Source organism: Camelus bactrianus, chromosome 3 (assembly GCF_048773025.1).
Source record: "Camelus bactrianus isolate YW-2024 breed Bactrian camel chromosome 3, ASM4877302v1, whole genome shotgun sequence".
Classification (NCBI taxonomy): domain Eukaryota; kingdom Metazoa; phylum Chordata; class Mammalia; order Artiodactyla; family Camelidae; genus Camelus; species Camelus bactrianus.
In genome coordinates, this window is record NC_133541.1 from 90,702,942 (window position 1) to 90,719,425 (window position 16,484).

The 16,484-nt window shown below is 39.6% G+C and overlaps 1 protein-coding gene across 2 annotated transcripts in view; it reads right to left on the minus strand.

Moving 5' to 3' along the window:
• The window catches only part of FBN2 (fibrillin 2), a 207,360-nt gene that overhangs the window by 60,543 nt on the left and 130,333 nt on the right, over positions 1 to 16,484 (minus strand). For both annotated transcript variants that reach the window (XM_074360603.1, XM_074360604.1), the window contains 8 exons: positions 12,996 to 13,115; positions 10,079 to 10,216; positions 9,426 to 9,476; positions 8,837 to 8,962; positions 6,486 to 6,713; positions 5,689 to 5,814; positions 1,194 to 1,322; positions 292 to 417 (listed from right to left, as the gene is read on the minus strand). In XM_074360603.1, the coding sequence (XP_074216704.1) occupies positions 292 to 417; positions 1,194 to 1,322; positions 5,689 to 5,814; positions 6,486 to 6,713; positions 8,837 to 8,962; positions 9,426 to 9,476; positions 10,079 to 10,216; positions 12,996 to 13,115 (1,044 nt within the window). The remainder of the gene's footprint in view (positions 1 to 291; positions 418 to 1,193; positions 1,323 to 5,688; positions 5,815 to 6,485; positions 6,714 to 8,836; positions 8,963 to 9,425; positions 9,477 to 10,078; positions 10,217 to 12,995; positions 13,116 to 16,484) is intronic.

The following is a 16,484-nucleotide window of genomic DNA, read 5'->3' on the forward strand; positions in this document are numbered from 1 at the left end:
GGAGCAGCCAACCTGGAGGGAACTACAAGGCCTTATACAGGGTCCTTCACAGGGTCCCCTCCACAGTGCTTGAAATGAAAAGAGGGGAACCAGGGAAAGGCCGCTCATTTGAGTGAGTCACGGACGCAATCTCTGAAGACACAGCCAGACTTCAAATGTAGGGACTCTGAATTTCCAAAGTTTAACCAGTAAGATTTCACACGCCCAAAACAACAAGTCCATTAGAATGACCCCTGCTCCGTTTGTACCAGTTGCACTGGGAGGGTTTGTGGGCTGAGGAGACAAACTCACCCACACAGTCCTCACGTGACGGTGACAGCTCGTGTCCCAATGGGCAGTCACACTGAAAGCTGCCCTCAGTGTTCACACAGGTGCCACCCCTACAAAGGAGAGGGTTACGTTCACATTCGTCAATGTCTGAAAGGTAAAAACGTGAGAGCCATTAAAGAACTCTGAGGAAAAAATGTTCACACACACAGCATGGGAGAGAGTCATTATCTGAGGTAACCGTGACTCCAATGTAAGGGGCAGGTTAGTCGAGGATGGGCTAACGCTCTGGCCACCTTCTCTACGCTTAGCAGATAAAGGGTGCAAGTTCTGCTCTGAAAGATAGGGAGCTATCAAGGAATTTACTTGTATGAAATGAGCAGGCTCACAGGAGGTAAAAAGAAACAACATTTGCTTTATACCCCTCTGCGCTCCAGACACCATATGTCTCTATCTCTAATCAAAGTGAAAGAAAAATCTTGGATGGGCCACTTTCTGTATCCCATGAGGTGAGTGCTCTAAGTCACTAAAAATGAAACAGTGGCTGAAAGGTGGGCAACACCAAGAGGGCTTGTCATGACACACAGGTAAGGAAAACAACATGGGATTCGCATGACAGTATAAACCTGGGGGTCACCACCCAGCTCCTACATTTTTAAAAGTGAATCCCTCCTCAGGACTTAGTCTGTGTTGATTTTAGACTTTATAAATAAACAAAACCCAGTCTCAACCTCTCACTGCCATGAAGGCGCCAAGAGCTTGGGGCTCCCCAAGAGCTATCTGGGAGCAGATTTCCTGTCTGACATTCAGATCTGTTCTCTCTCTCACCACGGCTCCTTGCCAAGCATGCTGTTAACAGCCCCGAGACAAGCCAAGGCGGCGCTGACGAGCCTGCGCCCGCCTGGCCTCTGAGCCGGGAGGCTTACCCATGCAGTTCTTCATCATCATGAAGCCGCTCTCGTAGCCTTCGAAGCACTCACACTCAAAGCTGCCTGGCGTGTTGACGCAGACCCCACTCCCACAGAGGTCAGGAGAGATCCTGCACTCGTCGATGTCTGGGGCATGGGGTTTAAAAGACATTTGTAAAAAAACCAGAGTGAGATGAGAAGGTGTTAACGAGCAGAGAGATCCGGCCTTCCAGGTGAAGGTGCAGCACCCTTGAAATGCTGGAGAAATCAGCGGCCAGCAGGAGGGGGAGTTCTCAGGAGATCACCTCGAGGGGCACGGGGCCACAGGCACATTCCTTTCCCCAACTGCCTTAACTGCCACAGCCAACGGGCCCGAGGTGCCTCTTTGCCTTTAAGAATTCTGGAATTGCGGCTTTCCCTTCGTGGCTTAGAAATGGTAACAGAAGGAGGAGCCAAGCAACTGTGGTACAAGCCGACCAAGGCAGGTGGCAAACGAGGGAGTAGTAGGCACACATGAAGTCCCCTGGGGCACACGGCCATGTGGGTTCTGCAGCACTAGCCCTCGTCCACCCCTGGTGGGAGCACTCTGAGCAGGGATGGAGCGCTGGCCACGCAGACCACCTCAGAGGCAGACGTGGCTACCGAACCTTGAGTCACAGGAGGCACATTTATGGCAAGGCCACAGGATATGCCCCAATTGTGCTTGTGTCACATTCAGATGGAAGAGCCTACTGACCTAATCTTACAGCTAGAAACCAAAGAAAATGTCACGCTTTTGTGTTTGTCACTTTTTACCCCACAGTAAATAAGAACCTTTAATACCAGCATTTGTATTCTCAGAAACAGGATTCTCTGAGAAATCTCCCATGCTTATAATCAAGAGTTTTTCAATAGAGAAGTTATGTCTATAAAATATGATTAAGAAAACAAGACTTGTTTAAATGTTTGTCACAGTAGAAAAAAAATGTTTTTTGCCAGCATTTGTTTATTTTGCTGAACTTTAATTTTTAAGTTTTTCTATCACAGGATTTATAAGTCTAACTTGGTCATGTTCTCCTGGGGAGGTGAGTCTCAGCTCCTGCTTTCTCCCAGCTCCTGCTTTCTCCCAGCTTTTGGTCTTTATTGATTTTCCCAATTTCAGGACATACTGCAAAAATGTAGGTACTTTTTCTGAACAAAAATCTTAACAAAATTGATTCAATTAAGTAGCTAACAATATGCACATTACTTCTCTTTTTATCTACCAGTATCTGGGAACTGGAGAGGAAAGCCATATGAAGGACACAGAATAAATTCAATGGCAGAGCAGGGACAAGTTTTGGCTGATGTGATTTGGAGGCAGCTGCATGGTGTAGATTATGAACTCCAGAATCAGACACTGGGTACCAATCCCACTTCTGTCATCTTCTAGATGTAGGGTCTTGGGAAAATCATTTGATTTCTTTGTCCCTTAATTTCCTTATCTGTAAAATGGGGAGTGTTGTAGAACCTGCCTGACAGGAGTAAGTGAAATATTTCCCAAGTGCTGAGAACAGTTCCTGTCTCATAATGAGTGCTGTATATACGTAAGGTGGTCTCTGCTAAGAATTAGTATTTTGGAGGCAGTGGCTTTTGAACTGACCCTGGAAGGTTGCACACAAATTCCAATTTTAAAGATGAGTGATAAATAGAAAGGCAAGAGCTAAAATGCATAGGTGAAGAAAATTAATGCGTTACAGAGAACAAAAAGTTACAGAGGTGCTGGACTCCAGAGGCTGCATATTAGTGCAAGGTACAAATGGGATGGATATGATTACTCAGGCGCCAACATGCAGAGAAGGTTGGCCTTAAGCTCTGTGAAGAACAGCAGCCAACAGTGTCCCGCTGTCTTTCACACTAGCCCCCACAACACTGCCGTGTTGTCAACAAACATCTCACTTACACAGGTAAAAAAGGGCGAGTTTCAGTGCTATTAACCAACTTGGCTAATTTCACACCAGGAACAAGACGCGCACTCAGACTGGACGGGCTTCTCCACCCAGGTCTGGGATCGTCTGAGTCAATGGGAGGTGTTTCGTGGGAAGGTACACAATCTAGGCCCCGTGTTAGGGTGAGAAAACCTGGTGGTTGTGAAAATGAAGGATCTGACTATGGAAAAGTACTGGGGTGGAAGACGTTGGAGGGACCTGCGACGTGTTGCCCAATTCCCCACTCAGGAAGGATGGACTTAACTCGTCTTCTGCTCTCAGCTTTCAGGACCATTGTTGGCAGAAAGTCCGGAGGTGTAAACTATCTTCAGGAAATGCCTCAGCTAAGAGGACCGTTCCCCACTGTTGCAGCCCTTCTCTGGGCAGGTGTATCCAAAGATTTATCATGTGTGTACATACATGCTCAGCCCCACTGCCCTGACTCAAGACAATTCTGTTGGGCTTCTCAGATGCAAGGGATGGTTGAGGACTCCATCACCACCCATCTCCCTTCGCCCACTTCTGCCCACTTCTCCCTCCCCTAGTTGTTGATCCCAAGAACAATCCCTAATAAATTTCCCGCATGCTAACCTCTGCTCAGAGTCTTCTTCCTGAGGAGCTGAACCTGTATCTGTAACAGTGTAGAAGAAATATTATAAATCTTTAAAATAGCCATTTTGATGGAAGAATATACATAACTTCTCACTTGTCTATTAGGAGAGGGAGATGCCAAAATTAAGTTTGAGGCTTTTGAGGCTTCAGTCCTGAGTGAAATGATATTATTAATACATACAAGGAAGTCCTTAGGCAGAGGAAGGAGGAGATGTAACAAAGGGAGATGAAAACAAAGAGATTGCCCAGGGGAAGTTAGAAATGTGGGAAGGGAATGCAGGAGGAATAGAGGGCTAGAGAGGGCACCTAGGAAGTCAGCTCAACAAAGGCCATCTCCACAGTCGTGACAGGAGATGTGATTCTGAGAGGCAGAATGCTGAGACAGCAGACTTTGTAAAAACGCCCAAGGGATGGAAAACACAGAAGGCAAGAAGAATCTGTGAAGACAGGAAAAGGAACATCAGAGTCATGGAAGGACAATACCTTCCCTTGAGGCAGGGAAATACCATGGAAACCAAGAAGGAAGAAAATCAAGGACAAGGTTTGGCCAGAGGTCAGGGAGAATATGCACCAAGGGAGATTTTTTTTTTTTTAACTCAACAAAGATGTTCTGCAAGGAGGGAGGACAGCAGTCAAAATGCAGGGGCTTACAAAGCAAGTGGTCAGTTAAGAGAGAGGAATGAGAAGTAAAAGTAGGAAAAGAGGATGATAGCTTGAGGGAAAAGAAGGGCTGAGGACACATTTTGCACTTGTTTACAGGTCTTAGGAAAGGAACCAGTAAAGCAGGGGAGATGCTAGAGAGAGAAAGAGAGAGGAGTGAATTCTGCTGAGAAGGGTCTGGGGCAGGAGGAGGGAAGGAGAGTGGAAGCAGAGGGTTTAACTCCAGAACATCACATCTCATTCTCCAAAAGTAGAGGAGAAAATAGGGCTGGAAAGGAAATTTTATTACCAGAGAGGTGAGTGTGTCCTGGCAATCAGGCTTGACTTCAATAAAGAAGAAAAAGAATGAATAGTGACATGAGCGGGTGTGTGAGTAAGAAGAGGTTCAGAAGTGGTGCTAAGAGAAACTCATTAAGTGATGTGAAGAGGTGAATGTGAGTATCACTCCGCAGCTGCGAGGCCTGTTTGAGAGTCAATGCATGGATCTCGGTCAGCTCTCCTGAGACTCTCCCTCCTAGTTCTGCAGCCCTGAGTGGAGGAAACAGTGGTGAGGGGGTTGGGAGTTGGGGTTGGTAGGGAAGGCACAGAAAGACAAGACTACACCCCAGGAGACCAGATGGATGGTTTGGGGATAGCCTAGGCCATGGAGGGCCAAGGGTGAGTCAGTGGGACCTTTGGAGCAGGAAGTCAGGAAGAAGTCCAGAGAGACACTTCAGTGGAGACCATGAAGACACAGCAGGTGCAAGGGCAGGAGAAAAGGGACAATTCCAAAGAGAATATGAAAAAGGAGAGTTCTGAAATAAGATCTTGGAGATAATATTTCAAGTGTTTGGACTAATATGTTATATTATCTAATAGAAAAATTTGGAATTTTGTATCTTTTCCAACTAAAGGAAATCATTATGAATAAGGACACGGATAGCAACCGAAGCATAATTATTAAGAAAAACTGTCCACAGATGAGGAAACTAGGTTACAACTTCTCTATTACAAATCTTAACATTTGTAACAGAATGTCAATTTCATGCAAGTGTTGATATAATGGCTACATTCTTTAGTGTTCATAGATTCTGAAAATCCCATCTATATGTTAGATAGAGCAAATATTTTTATGCTCTCTTGAAGCTCTCTCATAACAAGTTTGCTTAAAGAAGTGGTTTAAGCACAGGGAAAAGAAAATAAAAAGAACTATTTACATGATCCCAGTGAGAGGATGGGCTTTTGAAGGCTGTGCTTTCAAAGGGCAAAAGGAAGAGAGCCAGGGTTTACCCAAGACAACAGAAGAACAGTCTCACCTGTACAGTTTCTTTCCTCCATGTCTAGAGCAAAGCCACTATTGCAACGGCACTTGAAACTTCCAATCGTGTTCCTGCACTTTCCATAGGTGCACATCCCAGGAAATGCTTTGCACTCATTGATATCTACAAGCAGAACAGAGCTGGAATGTAGAGCAGGTTGATATGAAAAGAGCAGGTCCACCATTTTAAGTTTAAAAATCTATCATGATGGAAAATAACGTGCCCGAGTAAAACTGGGGGATATCAAATTTGTCGACGGTCACACTGATGCCACAGAAAAAGTTTCAATTGTGAACAAGATTCTCTCTCTCTAATTTTTTTTTGGGGGGGAGGAGGTAATTATGTTTATTTATTTAATTTCTTTTAATGGAGGTACTGGGGATTGAACCCAGGACCTCGTGCACGCTAAGCACATGTTCTACCACACAGCCCAAGATTCTATATTTTTAATGAACAGTTCTGACCCCTTTATTTCTGACCATTTGTTTTGTAAAGTTTTGGGGGGGATAGAGAACTTTTTGCAACATCAGGGCTGTATCTCATCAGGATGGGTTGAAGAAAGCAGAGGTCAGTGGAAGGATGTAAGAAGTGTGAGATTAGCAGTCTGTTTTAGCATCTTCACTTCAACATCAACTTGTATAGGTGATTTATAATATGGGCCATAAGGCTGGCCACATGTTTTCTGTAACAAAGAAAATAAAGTAGGAAATCAAATGTTTAAAGCAAAACCAATTCTCAGACAACATTGAAGGTGAGCTTTAGTGCAGAGGGACCAATGGGCTGCTGACAGTCACCTTTGTAAAACGGCCTCCCAGTAAGAACATCCCCTCTGTTAGCAAAGCCAGGCCCCCGGGGGCACAGGGTCTCATACTCCTTGGTGCCAGGTTTGGGGCACTCTTCACACTCGGTGCCCCAAGCTGCTCCGACTGCACAGCAGCAGGCATCCATGCGGAACTTCCCCGGAACAGGATGGATGCATTCATCTTCATCCCACTTCAAGTAACACTGTTCCATGCGGATATCTACAGGGAGAGGGGACCACAGTCAGAGATTAACTTGTAAGATTCACTGAACACTCACGTACCAAGCATCTTAGTATCTGGCATGATGCCATGCCCTGGAGATACACTAATGGGCAGGAGACACAGTCCCCAGACTCCTGAAATGGACACCACAAAGACAGTCATTAAAAGAGAGCAATGGTGGGTTCTCCCTCAGTATTATCTAATTCTCACATGACACCTTCAGAAACAAAAGGTTCCCTTGGGACAAGACTCCTTATCATCACCTATGATCCTTTTTTGTACTGCTTACCTCAGAAAGAATAAGTTCATTTTAGCATATTTTACAGTCACTAAAATATGGGTAATTCTGGAATTAGTGGGGGTAAAAATCATTTGAATATGGTATGTAAAAAGTTATGATAGTCTGGCAAAGTAATCCTGTGCCTATACTACCAAGAGTCGTATCAGTATTTACATCAGGAATCAAAACACTGTCAGGACACTGGCCACCTATGGCCTGTGAATGTTCTGACTGGCTTGCACAGAAATTGTTAATTTGGAAATGTTTGGATGGTACATGTGCTCTACAGTTGGCTGCAGTCCCCACCATTCCTTATTACCACCCCACTCATTTATGTTACCTGCTTGGTCTCTTGCAAGCATCTGAGTTTGGAACTCCTGATTTAGATCAGTTTCTATCAGAGCAGTTTATCTCTGTTTTTGTTCTCAGAGTATTTTCCATTGTCATATGCCAATCTCTTCTTGAAACTTTCTCACATCCACAACCACAATAAATTATTACAGTGTGATTTAAGTAGTGACAAAAACATTGTGAACCAAAGTACAAAGATAAAGAATCCAATTTATCCTTTTAAAACATTACAAAGGTTTGATTTTGAGTAACTTTACTGGGAATTTATTTTGCTGAGCAAACATTTAAAACCAATGACATAAATTCATATGAATAGCATTGTTCGGTTACTGAAGGCAGTTTGATCTCATTAGTTATTTGACTATACTGATGCAATTATTTGTCATCTTCAAAAGATACTTTACTTTTTTCTAAACTTTGGAGATAATTTAAGAATAAAATTCTGAAAAGAATTTTTCTTTATTATTGGATTTTGGGTATTATAATTTTGAAACAATTCCATATAATTTTACAGTCATGCTTGGTATTCAAATTTAAATATGCTGTCAAAAATTAAAGTGAAAATTGTGTTAATTATAATAACTAAACATTTTTCTTACTACTAATTTTAAAAACTGGTTTTTAAAATACCTTAAAGACCTTTGAATATAATAATTTTTAAAATGCTTATTTAATATATAATTTTTGAATTCTTATTTAACATATAATTTGTTAAATACTTATTTAAATACCTTAAAGATCTTGGTCTACAAGCTTAATTTCAAGTACAAGCATATATAAAGTTATCTTACAAACCAAAAACTTACTGTTCCATAAAATATTGGGGAAAAAAATTCCTTAAGTAAAAAATTGTTCAGAGAGTACATAGAGCAAAAGTTTCTTTTTCAGTCATGAAACCTAAGTCTAGTCAAGGATGACACTGATAAAAAAACAAGGCCAACTAGGCATTTCTGTAATACAACACTGAAAGAAAGAGCTTCCTCATTTACCATCTTCAGAAAGCAAAGCATTAAGAAAGTTTAAACGCTGAAGGTGGTAAAGGGAGGACTAGGATCAGTCATAGTTTCACACAGAAGCCACGTAACTTAGCCGTGACTTCCCTCACTGTCGTGTCTAGCTGCAGCGGCTGGTAAACGTTAACTTCAAACACGAGTTTCCAGTTTTTCTTCTGTGTTCAAAATAGACATAGTTCTCTTATTCCAGTGACTCAGTAAAAGACTAATTAGGCCTAAAATATCGGATTAAAGAAATTATAATTTCTGAGAAATTTGTGAGCAGTACCAACTTTCTATATTATGCATAAGCCACTTCATTTAAATTTATTCACTTAAAAAACACCCGCTAGTGAGTTTCCCCTAAAATATCTCATTTAAAGCAAATTTTCCAAATACAGACCTAACAGCTTTGGACAGGCCACTACCCCCTCATCCCAAATAAGAAAATTTATGCTTGGTTTCATGCATACAATCCTTGAGAGTGTGGATCTTACCCAAACACACACGGCCAGTTCCATCCAATGTAAGGCCTTCAGGGCACTCACAATGAAAAGATCCTTTGCTGTTGACACAGCGCCCATTTGGACAAACGCCAGGAAACACCTCACACTCATTAACGTCTGTAGGGAAATGAAGCAAGCAGAGGGATAAAGATGCTACAAATAGAAAAAGCAGGTGCAGTCTTATTTTCTGTATAGCATATTCAATCTGCAATACAATGTGGTTTATTACTTGAGTTAAGCAGAAATATTCTACAACGAAGTCAGTGGGTTTCCTAGATACCAGCCATGAAAACTACTCCAGCCCTGCTCGTCCATAAAACACGCTCAGACACGCTCTTTGCCAGCTGTTCTGTGCCTTAAAGGCTAGTGATGTCCTCATGAAAATCCAATGGTATAAAGAGGAGAAATGGGAAACACTAAGCAGTCTCCTAAGAGCATTATTCTAAAGCATATCCAAATACATCAAGCATTTTTATTGAGATTCTAAAGATTTTTGAAAATGATAAACAGCTCCAAAATGTGAATGTTAATTTTACATACTGCTCTAAAGAGTTACAGTATCACTGAAGAATGTACTCACCTTCACAAGTAACACCTTTAATCCTGGCAAAGCCTCTTGGGCAAGCTGTGTCTGTGAGAACGAAGGGCATATTTTTACTTCACCACAGAATAAGACACGACAGTCTTAATTAAGCTCAAGAAACAGTATGATGGAGTCTAAATTGAACTAAATGAAAACCACCATCAGGTTTTAGAGGCCAAGGACTCTAGCCACCTGCTGTTCAGTTCTGGGGAGCACAGGATGTGCTGTGGTAACTCCATCGCTGTTGGCCCACATTGAGATTCTCATAATTTTTCCTACAATTCCCTTTTACTTTCACATTGCCAACTGAATTACAAGTAAATCAATAAAAGACTTAAAGGAAATACACATCAGATTCTCCTGGGACACATGCAGACAAGGATGCTGGAGGGTACTGACAGTTCTCCAGCTGCTCAAGTCTAGCTGACTCCCTTCCTTGTCTAAAATATTCAGCAGGTCTGCTTACAGTAGAAGGATAGCCAAATGCATATTTCAGGAAGTGCAGACATTACACCAGAGAAGACAACATGTTAGGGAGGATAATGATCTTACGGTCTTTGTCACTATGGAAATACATAGAGAAAGAAGTGCCTAGTTGAGGGAGAGGCTTTCCAAGGAGAAGCCCAGGCGCTGTGTGGTCGGGCCCCTACCTAGCTCACACCGTTCGCAGGGGCTCCCCCAGGCAGCCCCGAGGGTGGCGCAGCATTCGGATTTCAGAGTAGCTCCATTGATGTTCACCTCACAGCGGTTGTCCTGGATGTTGAGCCAACACGTCCCTTTCAGGCTGTCTGAAAAGGAACAGGGAAGGATGGGGAGCTCTTATCTTTGAAGAAAATGTAGTTCAGTTGTATACACCAAAGGCATTGTTTAATAGTATTAAAAAACAAAACCACTATTTAAAAAACTTTTTTGTATATCCTGGACACATTTACATATACATGCATTTAAATACAGCATATTACATACAGATAAATCACACATGATGCTGTATATATCTCACATGGTATGGTAATTAGTACAATTACATCTCTGGGTATTCTGGGAGCAGCTGCTACTGGCCATGATTTTGCACTGGTATTTCCAAATACAGTGCATTACTGCGATAAGATTATTACTTGTACAAGATATACTCATAGGATTTATTCTCTATGATAAATGCTTTGATATTTAAGATTTGATCAAATAACATTCTCCAAATATCTTCTCCTAATTCCCCACCAAATAAACCTCATACAATTTCTTTTCTATTAGAGAGAAGTCAGTATTTATCCAACTGAAGATAACTGTTCAATGAATAATTTGAAAAAAAAAAGATTAAACAGAAAATAGACATCACATACAAAACCACGGTTAAAACACACCAGCGCTAATACCTGATGTATTTTCTTTCAGGCATTTTCCTATGATGCATTTGCGTGGCTTTATCTCTAGTTCAAAAAGTAACACGTTTATGATAAACTATTTGAAGAAATAGCAGAGGAAATATAAAAACCACCTGGAATTCGACCACCTAACTTTTTAGACCATGTTTCCACATGAAATTTAAGTTCTTCCTTAAGCGACTGTTAAATAACCAGTTTTGAAGCAGAGAAAAGGAATCCAAAGTCGACATGGCAAATACTAATTGGGTAAAATAAATCATATGTGAAATTTTAATCATTTTAACCGGAATATATTAGTCTCCTCAAGCAGTTTATAGAACAGTTCAAGATTAATTTATATTTAGGAAGTTCGCAGAACAGCTTCTAAATCCCTAAATATTCTTGGTATCTAACTAATTCATATGTAGTCAACTTAACTTTAAATTTGTAACCACATCAGGGAACTTTCATTCAGTTCTATATTTAGAGAGTTGGACCCTACAAAGAAGCACTTTGCAGGTTAGTCACTAATTGATTAGAGCCATTTGACGGTCTTATTAAAAAAGTACATTCATAATTTTTCCTAAGTATATTTTCCTATTTGTCTCCTTTTTAAAAGTAGAATTCTGTTTTTAATGAAAAAGGGAGATTAAAATAATGTCTAAAATTTTTAAATGTTAAGTAAACTCTTTTCTGAGCAGCTCTAGGCTGGGATATTGAAATTTGATCACAACAAATGAAAACGTGTAACACACTGGCTGAGAAAAATATGGTGGTGGTTAGGTGTCTAATATGATGACTTGGGAAAAAAAGGATTTGTTCTTTTTTCATTAATACCTATAAGGGTAAAAGGTCAAAATCATAGAAGTGTTTATGATGAAGCAAACACTAAGATATCTTTGATGCCCAACTGACATACAGATTTAGTGTTCTGAGACATTAATTGACTAATGCTGAGTTCATTTCCTCTGCATAATAAAACAACTCTATCTCAGCTGCAAATTGTGGCTTAGGAAAAACATTTCTTCCTTACCAGATCCAACCCACACGCCCTCCCTGCTAACCTGGAATTCTGTGAGAAAAAAGTAATGCCCTAGGCAGATGGCAGTTTACTTCCTAATATGGAGAGCTGGATAAGCTCAAATTTCACCAGCTGTACCTCACTGGGAGATGAGGGGCTGGCATTTCCAAAGGGAAGGATTTCATTGATAACTCTGGATTTGGTCATTTCTCTTCATACAACAAACAGGTACTCTAAGCATTCAGCTAAATATTATTAGCATCAGACATAATACTGCAAATACTATTATTGCCTTTGGTAAATATTGAATTGAAAATTCATATTGGCTAGATAACAAACAAAAACTGCCAACTTATTTGGCACTATGTAAAAGTGAAAAATCTTCCTATTTGGAAATAGATATTTACTTTGAAGTTGGATACTAGGTAATATCATGAACTGTATTTGCCTCATCAATGGAGCCGTAGACATTAGAAGCAGAAAAGAATTACTAGGATAGTTTTTTCCTTTACCCATGCTGAGCTGTTCCTTATAGTAATAGACCAGACTATTTCATTATATATATGTCCTTGTCTTTATCCAGAACTGACCGTATGTGTTTTGAGATACACTGAAAGATTGGATGTTTTGAAATCTTTCTCCCTTAGAGATCTCCCAAAGCAAGAAAACAGTTATCTTCTCTTCCTTAGAGCCCATAAATTTATGACTGATGGGAGAAATGGAAAAAAAAAACCCAATAAATTCTTTCTTTCTATTTGTTTAAAGTTTAAACTCTTCAGATTCTTGTCCTGTTAACTGAGTCCAAATGCTATCACATTTTTTGTTTACCATTGAAGGTTGTTTATAAAAAGTATGCAGTAAGGATTTGATTGTACTGATGCCTAAGGCATTCCTAAGGAATGAATATAAATATGTGCGTGGTATGGAAATGCTTACAACTTCCAGCATAATATATATCCATGTATGTGCACAAAAGAAACGCTTCCTAGACTCCAACACAATTTAAGAGCCTGCCCACTTTATACTATCAGGTTCTACTCCTTTCTTGATAACAAAAGAAAACAACTAAAGTAACTCCTAATTATAAGCTTTCTGTGGTCATGCTCTGTTTTTATCTGAAGTCCGTCCTGAGGTCTCTGCTTATCTTTACAGTGAGATGGAAACAGCACCATGCATGGACCTTACCAATACAGATCAGTCCTGTAGAGCTGAGTTTGCTGCCAGGAGAACATTCACAATTAAAAGATCCAAGGTTGTTCCTGCAGGCCCCATTGACACATGGGTTGCTTTCACATTCATTTATATCTACAATCCAGAAGGAAAAGATTCTGTTAGAACTGCCATGTGTTTCTGGAAAATATTATTCCAACAAGCCACGCTATGCCAGAATGTCTGGTAAACTTGGCTCTTGTAATTTTAATATGGATCAATGAGGCATTAAGTGAATGGGGAATGGAGACGGGCATTTTACAGTGTGAACACATGTGTGCACGGCTGAGGACTCAGTAGGACTACAGGAATCAGCCTGTTTCAAAAGGGTTCTGTATCAAAATCTTCACTATTTTACTACAACTTTACATAAATTGGATTAGTTTTCTCCTGTAATAAGATGTAATTTTCTGGTGGGAAATCTGAATTCTGATTCCATGAAAAGCAACATATTCCTTCCTAGGCATAACGTGTGCTGTGCACAAACAGAGGTGACTGTTTCTGCCATTTGTGGCTCCGTGAGGTTTTGGAAGAATTTTAAAAGCCTACAGTAGAGACAAAATATCACAGCGCTGGCTTTAATTCCAAACTCCTGGATGCGAATCAGAAAATAAGGGATGGAACTTTAATACCGGGTGTAGCATTCTCCTCTAACTCTCATCCACCTTCCTGTTCACATTTCCACGTTTGGTGTGAGACTTTTTAAAGCACAACCCATTTTGGTAAAACAAAAAAAGAGAGAAAAACTTTTCATTGTTTTAAGCAGACCTTTGCTATCATTCATTTGATGTGAGTTCTAAATCAAATCATATACCATAATCTGAACAATTCAGAAGTATGGCTGTTAGAAGTAGAGTATGCCTACGTTCTCAAGCGGTGACTGAACAAAATGCCCAGCCAAGAAAGTTAAACAGTTTAACGTGAGCTAATTAAAAATAAATACAAGCTTTAGCTGAAGTAATAGAAACAATATCAAAGACTGACTTGCAGTATAAATTCACTCACTCAATGTAAGGAAGAGGTACACAGGGTTCTTTCTGTAGTTGGTTCATTATCTGAAGCAGGTCAACATACCTCAAAATGCTTTTATGTTGTTGAACACTACGGTTTCAGAGTTCACAAGAATACTTACATTTTCCCAAACACCTCTTTGAATTAAACATAAATACTACATTGAGGAAAACATGCACATAAATAACTAGAAGATTCTGATGTTTACTCTTGGATATCTCAAGTCAAATATAAACTGACCTAACCCTGAAAAGGCAGGGCTTACTTTTGATTTTCAAGTCCACGGACTTGAAATGCAAATTTAAAAATCAATGTGGAAAACAGGTATGTTCTTTTTTTTTTTTTTTTTTTTTGCTATTTCAGAACTACCAAAGAAGTGCCCATGAAATATGAATACATCTTTCTTTCAGGTTGTTCGTAGCAAGAAAGCTTCTTAAAAGAAAAATACAAGAGAAGGTTTTATAAATACAGCACAGATTTGGAATGAAAACATCTATTCCAGAGTACTGAAATTCTTTCAGTAAAAACACAACGTAAAAAAAGAAATCAGAAAAAAAAAAAAAAAAAAAAAAAAAAGAAATCAGATAGCCAAAAAGGAAGCAGATACCTAATCTGAGGACAGACTATATATAAAATTCACTTTTAATTTCATTTGTAAGAAGCTCCCACAAAATAAAAATGTCCATATCATATATTTTTAAAATCCCTATTTTAAATTAAGCAATTATGAACTCAAAACCTATAAACACTTATAATGACAGCTACAAATATCAACTGTTTAATTTTTCTTTAAACACAATGTTTTTATGTTATAAATGTCATGGAACCAGGAATTGAAACAGTTCACTGTACATTCCTGGAAATAAACTTCAAAGCACATCTGGTTTACATTTAACTAGTTATGTCACTGGAAACACAATCTAAACCACAGTGCTTGCTGTAAAAATGTTAACTTTCACAGACTCTAAGAGCTCAAACAAACAAAAAAAAGTAAAATAAATTTTTGTAACTTCAGTCTGAAATATCAGAAGAGCTTGATTATTACTGCTATTTATTATATGTTTAAAATAGCCTGTTGAAACGTGAATGCCAAGCAAAATTAGTAAATACAGCAAATACATACAGAGAAAGCTGGAGTCTGCGATGAATCTGCTAATAATTCCCTGCCTGGTCTTTGGAAATTAGTTCAGAAAGAATAGCATGCAGAAAACTGCTGCAGGCAGACAAATTTACTGTGAGAGTGCAACGGGGGAAATGAGGCGGAGACCCAAGGGAAAAAGAGATCTGGGGCCTTCAGGTTCATTTCTTTTTTGCAAAACACTTAATAACATGCAAAAACTTAACAGAGGGAAGAAAGTGTGGAAATAATAGTTACTTGGTTGGGTTTCTTACAAAAAATCACTTTTATTTCCACCAGTGTCATAGGCTAGAACCAAAATATCTCTCTATCATTTCTCTTTTATTGACGTAACACGAATTTTCTTATGTGTGACAGATATAAAATATTCATATTAAAGAAAAGACTCAGATTTATCAGGAACAATTATCCTTTGGACAAAATAAGTAAAGGGCACTTTTTCTCACCATCACTGTTGCCTAATTTGGTATGAATATGCCTTAATATTTACGTAATCATCCAACATCAAAGTATTAATCACCATTAACTTCTACTCTTCATTTTTTCACATAAGTAGGCAAATCCCTTTTATTTATGGTTTAGTATTTTGGCTCTTAGCACCCTTCAACTTCATCTTACTTGCTAAAATGCTATAAATACCAACAATTTGGGATACAAACCAAACTTGGACCAAACTGACTCACAGACACCATCTGTTTAGTTCCCTGCTATGTGTCTCCCTCACAACAGCACCTACACATACTGTCACTGTGGTCAGAGAAACCAGATCTAGTAATAGCCAGCTTCCCAGTTAAATCAAGACTCTATCCTAAGCTAGTCTTGCTTTCAGAGTTTTCTAACACTTAACAGAAGCTTATCCTCCAACAGACTATAGATAAAACTGAAGAAGGCCAGTGGGAAGAAGAAAGTGTGGAAAGTCAGGAATGAAAAAAAGACCACAAACATAACTCTTGAAATCCCTTCTCCCACCTTTCAAAAACCTTACTGAGTAAATACAGCTAGAATTTTATTTTTACAAAGTATGTTTCTCAGTGCAATTTTGAAGGATAATTGGTGTTGAAGGGCGGGCAGTGGGAGTGGGGGCAAGAAAATAAAGATTCTAGCTGAACACATTTGAGGAGCCTGGGCTAGTTTAAAAACATATTACAGAAAAATACTCAAAATTCTTAAGTGTGCCTCCTGCTCATCACTGGAGAAGATGGACGTCAAGGACTTGAAAGGAATGCGCACTCTTCTCTGAGGAGCTTCTGCAAAAGGTGCTGGACCGTAGGAAAACTGAACAGTTACCAGAACTAAGTTTAGAAAAACTGCATTTT